We start from the raw sequence: 15,577 nt of genomic DNA on the forward strand, positions 1-15,577 counted from the left end.
GGGAGAGAGGGGTGGCAGGGAGAAAGGGGTGGCAGGGAGAGAGGGGTGGCGGGGAGAGAGAAATCCCAAGTCCCTGGTGATTAAACAGTTTAATTCCAAACAATCCATGGGTAAAAGAAGAAATCACACAAAATTTTTAACAAAATGGTAACAGAATGTTCCATTCTAATTACAAATTAGAATTTGTGATAAAATCAGTTATCTAAGATGCCATTTTAGGAAGCTAGGGGGAAAAGTAATCAAATTAACCCAAAATAAGTAGAAAAGAAATAATAAAAATAAGATTGGGAGATCAGACAGAGAAAAATCAATGAAACTAAATGCTACCTATCTGAAAAGATCAATAATATTGATAACCTTCTATTTTAGCATGATTAAGAGGAAACAAATTAGCAATATTAAGAATTCAAAGTCAAAATTACAGATTCCTATAGACATTAGAAAGATACTACAGGGCTTCCCTGGTGGTGCAGTGGTTGAGAGTCCGCCTGCCAATGCAGGGGACACGGGTTCGTGCCCCGGTCCGGGAAGATCCCACACGCCACAGAGCGGCTGGGCCCGTGAGCCATGGCCGCTGAGCCTGCGCGTCTGGAGCCTGTGCTCCGCAACGGGAGAGGCCACAACAGTGAGAGGCCCATGTACCGCAAAAAAAAAAAAAGATACTACAGAAATAATTCGTAATTTATACCAACAAATTTGATATCCCAGATGAAATAAACAAAACATTTAGAGATCAACAGATTACTAGTGACACATAACAAAATATAAAATCTGAATAGGCCTATGTCTATCTGTACTTTTGTAACAGAGAACAAACCTGACTCCATATCAGACCTATACCTTTAGCTCTAACACTTGGGCTCTGTTACCTGTGCTGAGTCATGCTGGCTCCACATCCTTTGTAAAAGAATGTTGCCTACAGCCTGAAATATATATGATAGCCCATTCTCAAGGCTCTGACCCTTAAAGGTATAACATTTTCCCATTCATATAGAGGTAAAAAGTTTCAGAACAGAAAATGACAACTGTATTGATGGAGGCTTATAAGAACACTGTGACGAGATCTATGTGGGACAGATGCAGAACAAAGGGTTCTGGCACCAGGAAGTCTGCAACAAGCAGCCACCCCCCTCCCTTTTGGTATAAAAGAAGCCTGAATTCTAACTCAGGTGAGGCGGTTCTCTGGGACACAGTCCGCATCTTCTTGGTCTGCCAGCTTCCGGAATAAAGTCACTATTCCTCTCTCAATTTATTGGCCTGTTGTGTGGTGAGCAGTACGAACCTGGTTTCAGTAACACTCGTTAAGTTTCCATTAAAAAAAATTTAGTCCCAGATGCCCAGACGGCTTCACTGTCAATTCTATCAAACATTTAACAAAGAAAAAAGATCAATCCTTTTTTTTTTTTTTTTGCTGTACGCGGGCCTCTCACTGCCGTGGCCTCTCCCGTTGCGGAGCACAGGCTCCGGACGCGCAGGCTCAGTGGCCATGGCTCACAGGCCCAGCCGCTCCGCGGCATGTGGGATCCTCCCGGACCGGGGCACGAACCCGTCTCCCCTGCATCGGCAGGCGGACTCTTAACCACTGCGCCACCAGGGAAGCCCAAGATCAATCCTTTATAAGAGAAACACAGAGGAGGAGGAAATATTTCCCAACTAATTTCTGAAATCAGTATTACTGTGATATCAAAACCAGACAAAGATATTACAAAGAAAGAAGACTACAGCTCACTATCCCTCATGAACACAAATGTAAAAGTTTTTAACAAAATAATAGCAAATTGAATCCAATAGTACAGAATGCCCAAGCAGGATTTAATCTAGGAATGCACAGTTGGTTTAACATCTGAAATGAATCAATATAATTCACCATACTAACAAATAAAGTAGATAACAACCATATGATCATTTCATTAGATACAAAAGAAAAAAAAACAGCATCTGACAAAATTCAATGGCCATTCATGGTAAAAACCTCAACAAACTTAGAAATAAAAGGGAACATTCTCGGCTTGATTAAACAACAACAAAAATCCTACATTGTACTTAACACTGAACGACTGAATGTTTTTTCCTTAAGATGAGAAAGAAAGCAAAGATGTCCATTCTCATCGTTTCTATTCAGTACTGTACTGGAGGTTCAAGCAAGTGCAAGAAAGCACAGAAGAGAAATAAATCACATAAATCAGAAAGAGGTAAAGCTATCTTTATTTGCAGATGACATGACCGTGCACACAGAAAATCCTAAGGAACCAACCAGAAAGCTACTAGTGTTGACCGTGTATTCTTTGTATAAAATAATACAAGGTAAAGTCATAAAAACTGATTGTACGTCTATCCTAACAATGAACATGTAGACAATGAAATTTTAAAATACTATTTTATTAATAGAATCTTCAAACAATAATTACTTAAGGGATAAATTTTACAAAATATGTACAAAACTTGTACAGTGAAAACTGCAGTCTTACTCAAAAAAATTAAAGAAACCTTTTTTAAAAAGGGAGAGATACTATATCATGTTCATGGATTCGAAGATTCAAATTGTTAAGATGTCAAGTCTTCCTAAATAGATCCACAGATTCAATGCAATCTCAATCAAAATTCCATCAAAGCCTTTTTTAAAATAGAAACTGACAAGCTGATTTTGAAATTTATATGGAAATGCAAATGACCTAAAAGAGCCAAAGCGACCTTGAAAACAAGTACAAAATAGAAAGACTTATACCACCTGAGCTCCTATAAAGCTATAGTATTCAAAATACTGAAGTACTGGTAAAAAAAAAAAAATAGATATAATATTAGATCAGTTAAACATAATAGAATATTAAAAAAAAAAACCCAAACATATACAATCAGTGCTTGTTCAATAAAGGCATCAAGGCAATTCAATGAGAAAAGACTATTTTCAACAAATGTGGCTCCAACTGGCATCTGTGTAGGAAAGAATGAACTTTCACCTCTACCTTGCATCACATGCAAAATTAATTTGAAATGAACAACAGGTCTAAATGTAAGAGCTAAAACTTCAAGAAGAAAGCACAGAAACAATCTTTGTAATCATGGGATGATCAAAGAAACTTTCATAAAAGGAAAAAGATATATCAGACCAGCAAAATTAAGTATTTTACTCTTAGAAACACACCATTATAAACAAAAAAAAGTCATAGTATGGGAGAAAATATTTACAATACATGTATCAAGGCACTTGTATTTGCAATATAAATTCTTACAAATAAATCATACTAAAGGCCAAATAATTCAATTATTTAAATTAGGCAAAAGATACTTCACAAAAGAAGATATACAAATGGGCTTTAAGACATGAAAAGATGCTCAACATGACCAACAGTCAGGAAATTTAAATGAAAACCTCAAAGACATATCACTCCACATCCATTAGAATGGCTAAAAAATTTTAAAGACTGAAAACATCAAGTCTCATGGAGGATGCTGAAGAACTGAAATTCTAACACACTACTGATGGGAATGTAAAATGGTACAGCCACTGCGGAAACCTGTTTGACAGTTTCTTAAAAAGCTACCTGCACATACACATTCCTGCAACTTCACTGCTAGGTATTTACTCAAGAGAAATGAAAACATATGTTCTACAGAAAGGCTTGCATAACAAGGTTCATAATGGCCAAAAGCTTGGGAAAAAAAAATGTCCATCACCAGGTGAATGGATAAAATATTATGAATGTCCATACACTGGAATACTACTCAGCAATAAAAAGGAATGCGCTATTGATAATGCAACAACATAAATCTACTGTAATATTACTATGCTGAAAGAATCCAGACCCCAAGTATTACATACAAAATTATTCTATTCATGCAACATTCTAGAAAATGCAACTAATCTATAACGAGAGAAAACATATCAGTGGTTATCTGAGATTGGAAGCAGCAAAGGATTATAAAAGGGTATGAGGCAACTTTCGGAGATGCTGGAAATGATTTCTATCTTGAACACTAGTAGTTTCACTGGCACACACATCTACAAAAGCTCATCAAATTGTATACTTTAAACCAGAGCAATTTATTATACAGAAATTACACCCCAATAAGTTTTTTTTAAATACACACTAAAACTCTCATTTGCGAATAATTAAGAAAAAAGTCAAAACAAGTAATCCTGAAGACCTTATATTTTAAAACAGGTACATATAGTTGTCAAAAAGAACTAACAGTTTAAAAATGTTTTATTAGTGACTACAGTTTTAAACATTAAACTATTTAAATGCATTTTAATTCGAATAGTCCTACTGGGATATTAAACATACTCTAATGTAGCCGTACTGCAGATTCTGTATACTTTAAATTTCTACATTGTACTGGGAAATAGAATAAACCTGTGTCTATTTCCTAAGCTGATAAATGCCTAACCTTGTTTTGACACTATGCTACACTCTAAGAAACAACAAATACTTCTCACATGACAATGCATTTATCTTTTTATTACTTAACGTAGTTCAAAACTCCCTTACTCCAAGGAAGTCAAAATAAACATTAACTTCTCTCAAGATTTTTCCAATCATTCCACTTCTCATTAAAGAAAGTGCCTACAGTTTCTGTGAGCCAGTACAACAATGAAGTTTAAAAATTAAAACAGCCACTAGAAGTTTCTTTTCATCACAAAATGAGCACACAACGCAGTCTTTTGATGGCTAAATGCACTTGTACTGCATAACCCGACACCTGAGCCATCTTGGGCTCACCTACGCAGGAAGATTTTCAAATGATGAGAAGGTACCTTCTCAGAAACAAAAACTCATAAAACCAAAACCCTCTGGCAATGCTGAGGAAAACTTCAGAAGGAACTTGCTACAAAGGATCACAGGCAAAAATAACCCGAATTATTTCTGTACAGAAGTATGTTCTACAGAATCCTTAGAGGGGCTGGAATAAGAATAAATTAGATAAATTCAGGAAAGTGCCAAAAACAGACATTTAATTAAATATGGCAACATCTTTGTTATTCAAAATTCAACTGATCAGCAGAGTCATGAAAGGAGAACTTTTTTCATAAAGCTTTTATACAAAAACCCAACAGAAAACAAACTCATATCAAAGAGTTACTTTAAATATACACACATTTTTTAGGGTATTCTGAATTCACAGACATACATCTGCCATAGCCACTGTTTGCAGTATCATCAGTCTCTGTGTCTCAGTTTTCTCATCTGTAAAAATAATCTCAAAGGCCCCTTCTGGCTCTATCACTATATGTTCAGAATAAGGATTCCTTATAACAACAAAAATTCAAAGCATCAAATAGGTGAGAAAGTAAATGGGAATATGAAAAAAATCATTCACTTATTTAGAACATGGCAGCAAGATGAATCAACCTCCAACATATGAGACTATTATAACGTTATGTGATACTCAAGAAACACAACTAGACCAGGAATAAAAATCAACTATGTCGTTCAGATATCTACATGTTTCCCCGAAAGCAAGAAAGATCCCTAAATTGGGATCTGTTATCAATTTTCTGCATTGCTGGCATTCAAACAAGTCATGTGGTCTTTCTAAACCTCGGATTCTTATCTATTTAGAGATGGGAACAGATGATTTTGAAAGTCCCTTCCAACTACAGTGACCTCTCAAGAAAAAGACAAACAAAAAGGGCGCTCACATTATACTTAGTGAATCGTCAGAAGAGTTGCTCAGCCTCATGCTCAATATCCTATGTAAGTATACATAACCCTGCAGACTATTAACAGATCAGAAATCCATAAAAATTCATTATTATTTCAGATCTGATGATTTCACATTAGTAAACACCCAGAAGAGGAATTATTTCAAGGAACTTTAAGATACATTAATTTTCCTGTACAGCCCTGTAAGATATACTCCAAGGTCAAAAAGGAGTGCCCCCCCCCCAAAAAAAAGTGACCAGGTTTCAGGAATCCTACTGTTTGTAGCCATTCGAGTTTTGTTATTCTGAGCTGCTATGGAGTCACAGGATTAAAGCAGATGAGTGTCTGTGCAGGACGTCACGCAACGAACTCAGCACCATTATGCTCGTGTGCTATGTTTTACTTTAGATTTTTTTAAGGATTGTTTTTTTTTTAAACTTAATTTTGTTTTATAATCATGTGAAATATTTACACGGTTCCAAAGCTAAATGTATAAAAACCAAATTTGTTCAAAGAAGTCAAGCTTTTTCTCTATTCCTCCATGCCCTTCCGAATACATTAAGGGGAAAAGCATGACCTCTGGATTCACATCTGGAGTGTATGACCTTGGATCGTGACTTAACTGCTCTCAACTTCTTTCCTGTGTGCACATGGTGGTAATAATGGAGCCTCCTTCAGAGCGGTGCTGGGAGGATTCAGTAAGACCACGCTGCCTAGTCCTCGGCTTTGGTGAGGTCTCAGTGAAGATTAACCACTAGCATGAGGCTCTCAGCAGAGGCTCGCCACAATCCTGAAGCACAGACGCAGATCAGGAGGTGAATATGGAGTTGCCGGATCGCTGGCCAAGGTCATGGAGCCCTACCACCAGGACCACGACTCCAATCTTTCAATCCCAGCAGCAGACCACAGTACTTACTCCTCAGATGCCAGGCCCCTTCATGTTCCATGATCATCACATATTCCCTACGCCAGCACAGGAGAAAAACGAACTTTCTTCCCACCCAGGGCAACTTCAAAGGACTCACTGTGTTCAGTGCATTGAGGGTGGTGTCATCCCGCGAGGCCGCAACGCAGCCATCTTCCGTGGAGCCTCCGTCACACATCCCTGCAAAGGCCGCCATGCTCCTGGGAAGACGGGAAGGGAAAACAGCAGTACAGACATTTCAACCCTCAGTTTCCAGAGCACATCTTCAGCCCAGACCAAATTCCACTACTACATGCATGAGTCCTCAGCCTTGCTTCTGCTCTTGTTTTTAAAAAAAAAAAAACTGAAGTTCCTCTGCAGTTCACCCAGATATATTGTCCAGAAAATACCTAAAATTAAATCCGCTGAAACTTTACTTCATTCCTTTCATACTCTACATCAGCTACTTCTAAGCAAACTGAAAGTGGAAAAGAGGTGAAAAGAACTCTTAGTAGTCACCCCTCCCCTGAAGCCTCCATCCCTGCGGCAGCTCCAAGCTGCACTGCTGACCACAGAACAGCCAGAGCTAATATTCCATCACCACCCTGTTTCAGCATTTCTGTTGCATGTTGTTGATACTACAGTGAGTGAGTCCCAGAAACCCCTGCAGGCAAAGGAAGGCTCTGCCTGCACTATGATGTGTCTGGGACAGACTTTAACTTCTCATTTTGCAGTCTCGGCATTTTTAGGTTAGCAAGTACTCATATAGGTAAGCCCCCAAAACATAAAGTTTAGGTTAGGTACCACTGAACAGCCACAGAGTAAGGAAACCTGTAAAGGGATTTTAAGGTAAGCTGAATGAGCCAATTACTCAGCTGTATTAAGAGGTGTTGATAACTGCATGCATGGCTTAAGATGTTTTCCTTATGAAGACTTCTAAAATCTAATGTGGGGCAAACACCGAGGAGAAAAAAGTGATTTTACCATGGTAAGCTATGTTTCTCTGGTAACAAGGATCAGGGCTCTGATTACAGACAGTATAACAAAACATAAAGTCAGAATGCCCAATGTATAAATAGAATTTCAGGGGAAAGGAGAAAGTTTGTTGCCCACTAATCAATTCACAAAGCAGAATAGTGTGGATTCCTTTTACCTTGCTGCCCTCAAGTACATAAGGAGGTCACAGTCATTAACTCCAGGCATCCAGACCAGTTCCTCATGTTGGGTCACAGTGTCACCATCGGGAGAAGGGAATGGTTGCAAATCGGGAAGTTTGGCCTGTAAGACAGGGACAAACAAGTGACAATCAAGGCACACTTGAGAGCTGCCTGTGCAGGCAGGGCTTGGGGACAGATGCAGTAGCTTACTAAGCCTCTTTCTTTTGGCAGCGCTGAAATAACAGGAAAATCATGAGTCACTGAAGCTGGCCTATCACACATTTCAGGATCATTTCACCACAGAAGATTTCACAATGGACTGCTCGATCTCTACTTAAGGAGAAGCAAACAGTGTCAAATTAAACCAGTGCCAGTATGGTCCTCAGAGGGAGAAAGAAATGGGCACGTGTGAATAAAAGAAATGATAAAACAAAAAAATGTTTCGGGAAATAAGAGCTGCTTGATAAAGAAGGGAGAACCACACACATTTCCAATAAAATAATATGTTTACAAAGAGATATATACAAATAGTGGAACCTCACCTAAGGACAGGTGCTAAAAAAAGAACTAAACTACCCTACTAAACTAATGCTGCTTTCCAGAGAGTCAGTATTGATGAATCAGGGTGAACATCCAAAAGAGCCATCACGGTAACATTAAAAACACAGCTGAAGGGACTTCCCTGGTGGTGCAGTGGTTAACAATCTGCCTGCCAATGCAGGGGACATGGGTTCGAGCCCTGGTCCAGGAAGATCCTACATGCCGCAGAGCAACTAAGCCCATGTGCCACAACTACTGAGCCCACGTGCCCTAGAGCCTGTGCTCTGCAACAAGAGAAGCCACCGCAATGAGAAGCCTGCACACTGCTATGAAGAGTAGTCCCCACTCGTGCAGTCCCCACAACTAGAGAAAGCCCGTGCACAGCAATGAAGACCCAACACAGCCATAAATTAATTAATTAATTTATTTATTTATTTAAAAAACATAGCTGAACTAAAATGATGGTGATGGAAATTAGATGAGCAGTGCTTTCAGGAGGAGAGGACTTCTTGAGAAGGGCAGGAAGGAACTTTCTGGGATGACACATGTTCTGTGCCTTGCTATGAATTGTCACAGCAGACTGAACAGTATACACAAGATATCAACAAGTCACTGTACATAAGGTACACCTCAATTAACAATTTTTTTGAAAGATTTGAACAACAGTGCTCAACAACCAAGATTCTAAGTCAATTCTGCTAGAGATTCAAACACCTCCAGCATTTTCTCATCCTCCACTGCTGGGGCAGAGCAAGTGTAAATGGGTGCTGTGACTACCCAGAGGCCTAAGAAAAGTCAACCATCTGCAAAACACACATGTTCTTATTTTCTCAAATTACGAACAAGGTCACATTAGTCTAATATTTTAAATTAAAAGCTCCAGTGTCCATAGAACCTAGGCAGAAACTGTCGATAAATGAAGAAGGCAGAGTGTGCAGCCAATGGAAATAAAACGAGGGCCTCATGTTCCACTTTAAATGTTCTACTGTCCACAGTAAACAGAATGCTACATCCCAATTCCGACTAGCCACATTTCAAGTGCTCAAAGCCACATATGACAGCGGCTCCCAAACTGGGCATGCAGGCATTAGGTACCAAGAAGTGAAGGGAATCAGGGTGAAATGAAGAGAGAGCGTCTCCATCTGGGGAATGCTGCTGTGCAGGAATGAGAACCTCTGTTTGTACATCCTCCAGTTTTTTTCCAAAGTCCAGAAATCTTGACTTCAGTGTGAAAGCTCATGGTTTTAAATGTTGGCTATTCAAGTTTTAAAAACAATTGTGTGGCAAAACACAGTATTAGTAGGCCATGCGGCTGGCAGGCTACGGGTTTGCAATTTCTGCTTCACAGGCTACCTCTGAGGCCTCTTGCTGTGTATCAAGTGCTGACCTCCCCCAAACAACGATGCTCTTCCCTAATTCAGTATTGACACGTTTAAAATTTAAGTGGGGGCCACAATTAGTTCTGCTTAATAAACAGTGATGGCATGGGAATAAAATTAAAACATAATAGCTACTCATATCAAAAGGTCTTTGACATTTGTACTGAGCTGTTTCCCCTGCACCAAGTACAGTAGCTGGTGTAGCAGCTCTCCAATAGTTATTTGTTAAGTTAATTAAAAAATACTATTGCTGGGTCTTCCCTGGTGGTGCACTGGGGTTAAGAATCCGCCTGCCAATGCAGGGGACACGGGTTCGAGCCCTGGTCAGGGAAGATCCCGCAGGCCGCGGAGCAACTAATCCCATGCACCACAACTTCTGAGCCTGCGCTCTAGAGCCCGCGAGCCACAACTACTGAGCCCATGCTCCACAATGAGAAGCCACCGCAATGGGAAGCCTGCACACTGCAACGAAGAGTAGCCCCCGCTCGCCGCAACTAGAGAAAGCCCACGCACAGCAACAAAAACCCAACACAGCCAACCAGCCTGCCAGCCAGCCAGCAATAAATAAATAAATTATTTATTTATTTATTTATTTATTTAAAATACTATTGCTGTGGGGAAGGACCAATCCCCTAGAGAAAAAATGGACTAGAAATACAATTAGTTTACAGAAAAGGAAATGAGAATGGCTCTTACTCACAGGAAAAGATGGTCAACTTTGCTGATAAGAGACATGCCAATTAATGACAGCGAGAGATCATTTCTGATCTATCAGATTGACATAAACGCCAAAGTGTGACAATACACAAGGCTGCATGTTTGCACTCATATAAGTTGCTAGTACGAGAAAGCAAAATGGTACAATCTCTACGGAGGGGAACTCTGTAATATCCTAAGAATTACATGTGCCCTCTAAGCCAGCCATCGCCCTTCTGGGGATAATATAATATCCCAAAGATAAGTTGGCAAAATAAAAATCTTTATGCATAAGCTATTCATCGCACTATTACTTGTAACAGCAAATGACTGGAAACAGTGCAAACGCCCAACAATGGGGGCTGGAAGAATAAACTGCTCCACCTATGCAGTGGGGTCGCAGGAAGTGGCAGAAGAAAATGAGAAGGAGCTCTACCTATTGCTGTGGAGGGAACACAGGAGATATTGTCAGAAGGCAAAAGAAAGGGGGTGAAGGTGTTTTTATTATGCTACCACTATCTAAGAACATGGGGCTGGGGGAATAAAAATAAGAATGATAGATCAAAACCTTCAATTAAAAACACTAAACAATTATCCATCAGGGAGGGAGGGAACACGTGGAGGGGACAGGGAAAGAAGGTGAACTTTTTGAACATACTTCATTTGCATGTTTGATTTGGAGCCTTGTATTTTACATAATTATAAAAACAAAATTAAGTTTAAAGAACAGTTTAAGTTTAAGTTTAAAAACTCTAAAGCAAAATCAAATAAATCCACCTAGCTATGTTTTGTGTTTGCTCCTCTCTAGGAATCATTTCAGGTAACTTTAAAACATACTAATTTGCCTATATAGACTTAGTGGGATATATTCTAAGGCCAAAAAAAAAATCTATAAAGCTGTTTCCAATAATCATATTGTTTGTAGCAGTGCAAGTACTGTTATTTTGAGCTGCTATATATGTATTATGGGATTGAAGCAAATGAATAATTATTTTGGTGTCATTTAAAAATTGGTTTTGAGACATGGGGAAAAGATACAGATATGGATGAAAGAAAATTTCATCTATAGGATTAAATATAAGGCCTGTTCTGAATTTGAATTAGAAGCATCAGAAAGAAACCACGATACGTTTTATCATTAAAAAAAGAAAAGGGGGGAAAAAGCATATTTCCTAATCTGTTCCCTGAAGAGGCCTGGAAACAGTAACTAACCCAGTAATAATGACTGGGCAGCAGCCACTCAAAAAATGTCACTTTCCTCTAAAACAATGAGGAATCATTAGAAAAGTTTAGTTCTAGACCTAGGGCAGGCAACGCACATAATGAGACATTAAAATCATGTCATACTACATATATACACTACCAAACGTAAGGTAGATAGCTAGTGGGAAGCAGCCGCATAGCACAGGGAGATCAGCTCAGTGCTTTGTGACCACCTGGAGCGGTGGGATAGGGAGGGTGGGAGGGAGGGAGACGCAAGAGGGAAGAGATATGGGATCATATGTATATGTATAACTGATTCACTTTGTTATAAAGCAGAAACTAACACAACATTGTAAAGCAATTATACTCCAGTATAAAAACAAACAAAACAAAACCAAAAAAAATCATGTCATACTAGATAAAATACTCTACCAAAGACCACATGGGTCGAGTTAAAAGGACACAGAAGACAGCAGGAAGAGGCGCCTACTAGCCCATGAATGGATAATTTAATCATCAGTAAGAGTAACAGCAATTGGTTAGCAGATAAGTAATTTTTTTTTAAAGGGAGTTTTTTATTTTTTTCTTTAATAAATTTTTTTATGTATTTATGGCTGTGTTGGGTCTTTGTTGCTGCGTGCAGGCTTTTTGCAGCGAATGGGGGCTACTCTTCATTTCGGTGTGTAGGCTTCTCATTGCTTCTCTTGTTGTGGAGCACGGGCTCTAGGCGCACGGGCTTCAGTAGTTGTGGCACGCAGGCTCAGTAGTTGTGGCTCGTGGGCTCTACAGCGCAGGCTCAGCAGTTGTGGCGCACTGGCTTACTTGCTCTGCGACATGTGGGACCTTCCCAGACCAAGATTCAAACCCGTGTCCCCTGCACTGGCAGGCAGATTCTTGACCACCGTGCCACCAGGGAAGCCCAGATAAGTAATTTTAAAACTACTGATGACTACTGGAAGATGTTGGGGAACCAACCAGTGAAAAGAGGGAATGAGTCAAGCATTTATCCTGCCTTTCCTATGTGTTTCAGGGAAACAAAAGTTGACAAGGGGATAGTTGGTCAGCTAATAAAAGAAAGAATGATAGGATTAGAGTATCAGCATTTTAAAGGGCAGATCTAAGTAACAGGTCCAATTAGACAGTGAATCTAAGTAACAAGCAATGGCTGCAAACCATCATTAAGAGACACACATGTGCCTGATAGACTATATAGCATCACCCAAAAGTATTCTTGCTAGGGGCAGGGTACCGAACTAGAATGTGATTACATCTCCAGATTTAATCCTGGGTTGGGGGGACAGGTGGAGGGAGGGAGGGAGGGAGGGAGGCACTTAGGGAAATCTGGATATAGTAGACACCTGAATATTAAGAAACTGCTGGGCTTCCCTAATGGCGCAGTGGTTGAGAGTCTGCCTGCCGATGCAGGGGACGTGGGTTTGTGACCTGGTCCGGGAAGATCCCACATGCCGCGGAGCGGCTGGGCCCGTGAGCCATGGCTGCTGAGCCTGCGCGTCCAGAGCCTGTGCTCCGCGACGGGAGAGGCCACAACAGTGAGAGGCCCGCGTACCGCAAAAAAAAATAATAATAATAATAAAAAAAAGTTACAATGAAAGTAGGCAGTGACTAAATGTTCATCGAGAGATGGACAGACATATATACAATGAATAATTCAGCCTTAAAAGGAAATTAAATTCTGATACGTGCTACAATATGGGAGCACCTTGAAGACATTATGGTAAGAAAATAAGCCATACACAAAAGGGCAGATACTGGGTCATTCCACTGAGTTGTCAAATTCATGGATACAGAAAGTAGAAGGGAGGCTGCCAGGGAATGAGGGGAGGGGATAATGAGTAGTGACTGTTTAATGGACACCACGTTTCACACTGGGAAGATGAAAAGGTTCTGCAGGTGGATGCTAGTGATGGTTGCACAACGATATGAATGTACTTAAGGGCACTGAACTATTCACTTAAAAATGGTCAGAATGGTTCATTTTATATTACATATATATATATATATATATATATATATTTTTTTTTTTTTTTTTTTTTTGCGGTACGCGGGCCTCTCACTGCTCGTTGTGGAGCACAGGCTCCGGACGCGAAGGCTCAGCGGCCATGGCTCACGGGTCCAGCCGCTCCGCGGCATATGGGATCTTCCCAGACCAGGGCACAAACCCATGTCCCCTGTATCAGCAGGCGGACGCTCAACCACTGCGCCACCAGGGAAGCCCCTATATTACATATATTTTACCACAATTTTTTAAATGTATGTGGTGATCTTAAAAAAATAAATCTCTGCATTTATATAAAATTCCAAACAGCATACACGCAACAACAGTTCTAAGCTGCTGCTCAACAGAATAAAGGGCCAGTTGAATAATAAGAAATAAAAACCTATTAAAGAAGCTACTAAAGTTTGCTTTACCTGATGGCTAGGACCAACACGAATTTCTCCCTGGGTACTGTTCAGCCTCCTGTCATGAGAAGAGCAGATCAGGTTAGCATAACACAGTTTTGACGTGAACATGCACACGTTCTTCGAGGAAAACAACTCACTTGAAGTAAGTGAGGGATAACTCAGGAAGAATCAGCTTCCCCACCGTTTCTAATGCCGCCCTGTGCATGTGTGCTCCCCAACCCCACACGCATCTCTAAAACCGTTTCTTCTAGAAACCCCTCTACTGTAACTTCCTGTCCTGAGTATCTATACCATCGTTCTTTCACTCTGCAGAGAGACGAACATTCCTACAGTACAATCCCAATACATGTTTCTTCTTTTCAAAATATTTCAGGGTGCCCCACAATAAACCTTATTAAAATATAGACAAGATAGCTTATGATTCCTAGCACACACACTGGGTCATGCATTCATTCATTCAACAAATATTTATTAAGTACCAACTGCAAGCCAGGAACTGCCCTAGGTGTTGGGGATAAAGCAATGAAAAAAAAAAAAAAACCCAATATTCCTGCCTTACTGGAACTTTTATTCTAATATGGGTAAAAAAAACACAAAAAACAAATAATAGGTCAGATGATGAAAAGGGTCAAGGAATTAAAGGGGTGGTAAATGATGAACTTTTACAGTTCTTTATACAGGATAGTCAGAAAAGGCCTTATTAATAAAGTGAAATTGAGCAGAGATGTAAAGCATGTGGGGGCATGAGCCCAGCAGGTCTAGGAGGTGAAAGACCCATCTCATTTCTGTGTCATTCTTACTGCACTTGCTATGCTCACTCTCCCTTGCTCCAAATCCAAACCATCCAGGGTCCTTCTAAAAACCACCATTTCACTGAAACCTTTCTTGATTTCCTCCCCATGTCACCTCACACACCCCCAAAAGTGTGGGGTATCTTCTCCCTTTCACTCCTTCAGGAAACATTCATCGAAGGTCTTTGCATCCTGGGCCTTGCACAGAGCATGCAGCAGGTACACAGTGGTGGACAAAGAAACGCAGACCTCGGCCTCCCAGAGGCTCAGTGCCCAGAGCTCCCTGTTACCCTCAATGACCATCATGACCATCTGTTGACCCTCTTAGGAAAACGCTTTCCATGCCCAGTGACAAGGCCTTACTGCACTGTACAGTCACCTGTGAATTTTCACTAGCACTGAAGAGCAGGCTTTTCCATGGTGAGAGCTGCTCTATGATTATCTGTCGACCTGGACCGAGCTGAAGAGCACATAATAAGGCAGCCAAGACCAAAGAGGAAGCACAGACTCTTATTTTTCTCCCATGGATCTGATACCCCCACCATTAGCTTTGAAGCTGTTAAAATGAATTCTGGAAAACTATTATTTCCTTCAGGTCCAGCACTTTCTTCTTCTAACCCGACAATTTTTCTCGTGAAGAGTCTTATTTTGGCAAAGTGGGCAGCAGATATGACAAAGGAAGAGAGAAGACTAACAAAAAGAAAATGGTCTAAGCCTTAAGGAGCTTACAGTCCATCTACCTGGGAAGGTAGCAGCCATGTCCCAAACAACAGATCTGGTCCAATCGCTCCACTCATAAGCCCAATACAGTTCAGGAGAAACAGAGTAAAAATGCTAA

At 40.3% G+C, this 15,577-nt stretch overlaps 1 protein-coding gene across 1 annotated transcript in view; it reads right to left on the reverse strand.

The window, feature by feature from the left end:
* Positions 1-15,577, reverse strand: part of RERE (arginine-glutamic acid dipeptide repeats) — a 259,834-nt gene that overhangs the window by 114,401 nt on the left and 129,856 nt on the right. Inside the window, exons 7-9 of the mRNA XM_007453328.1 lie at positions 13,955-14,003; positions 7,703-7,827; positions 6,671-6,770 (exon numbers count right to left, since the gene is read on the reverse strand). Of these exons, the coding sequence (XP_007453390.1) occupies positions 6,671-6,770; positions 7,703-7,827; positions 13,955-14,003 (274 nt within the window). The remainder of the gene's footprint in view (positions 1-6,670; positions 6,771-7,702; positions 7,828-13,954; positions 14,004-15,577) is intronic.

The sequence above is a fragment of the Lipotes vexillifer genome, unplaced genomic scaffold, assembly GCF_000442215.2.
Source record: "Lipotes vexillifer unplaced genomic scaffold, Lipotes_vexillifer_v1.1 scaffold575, whole genome shotgun sequence".
Lineage (NCBI taxonomy): Eukaryota > Metazoa > Chordata > Mammalia > Artiodactyla > Lipotidae > Lipotes > Lipotes vexillifer.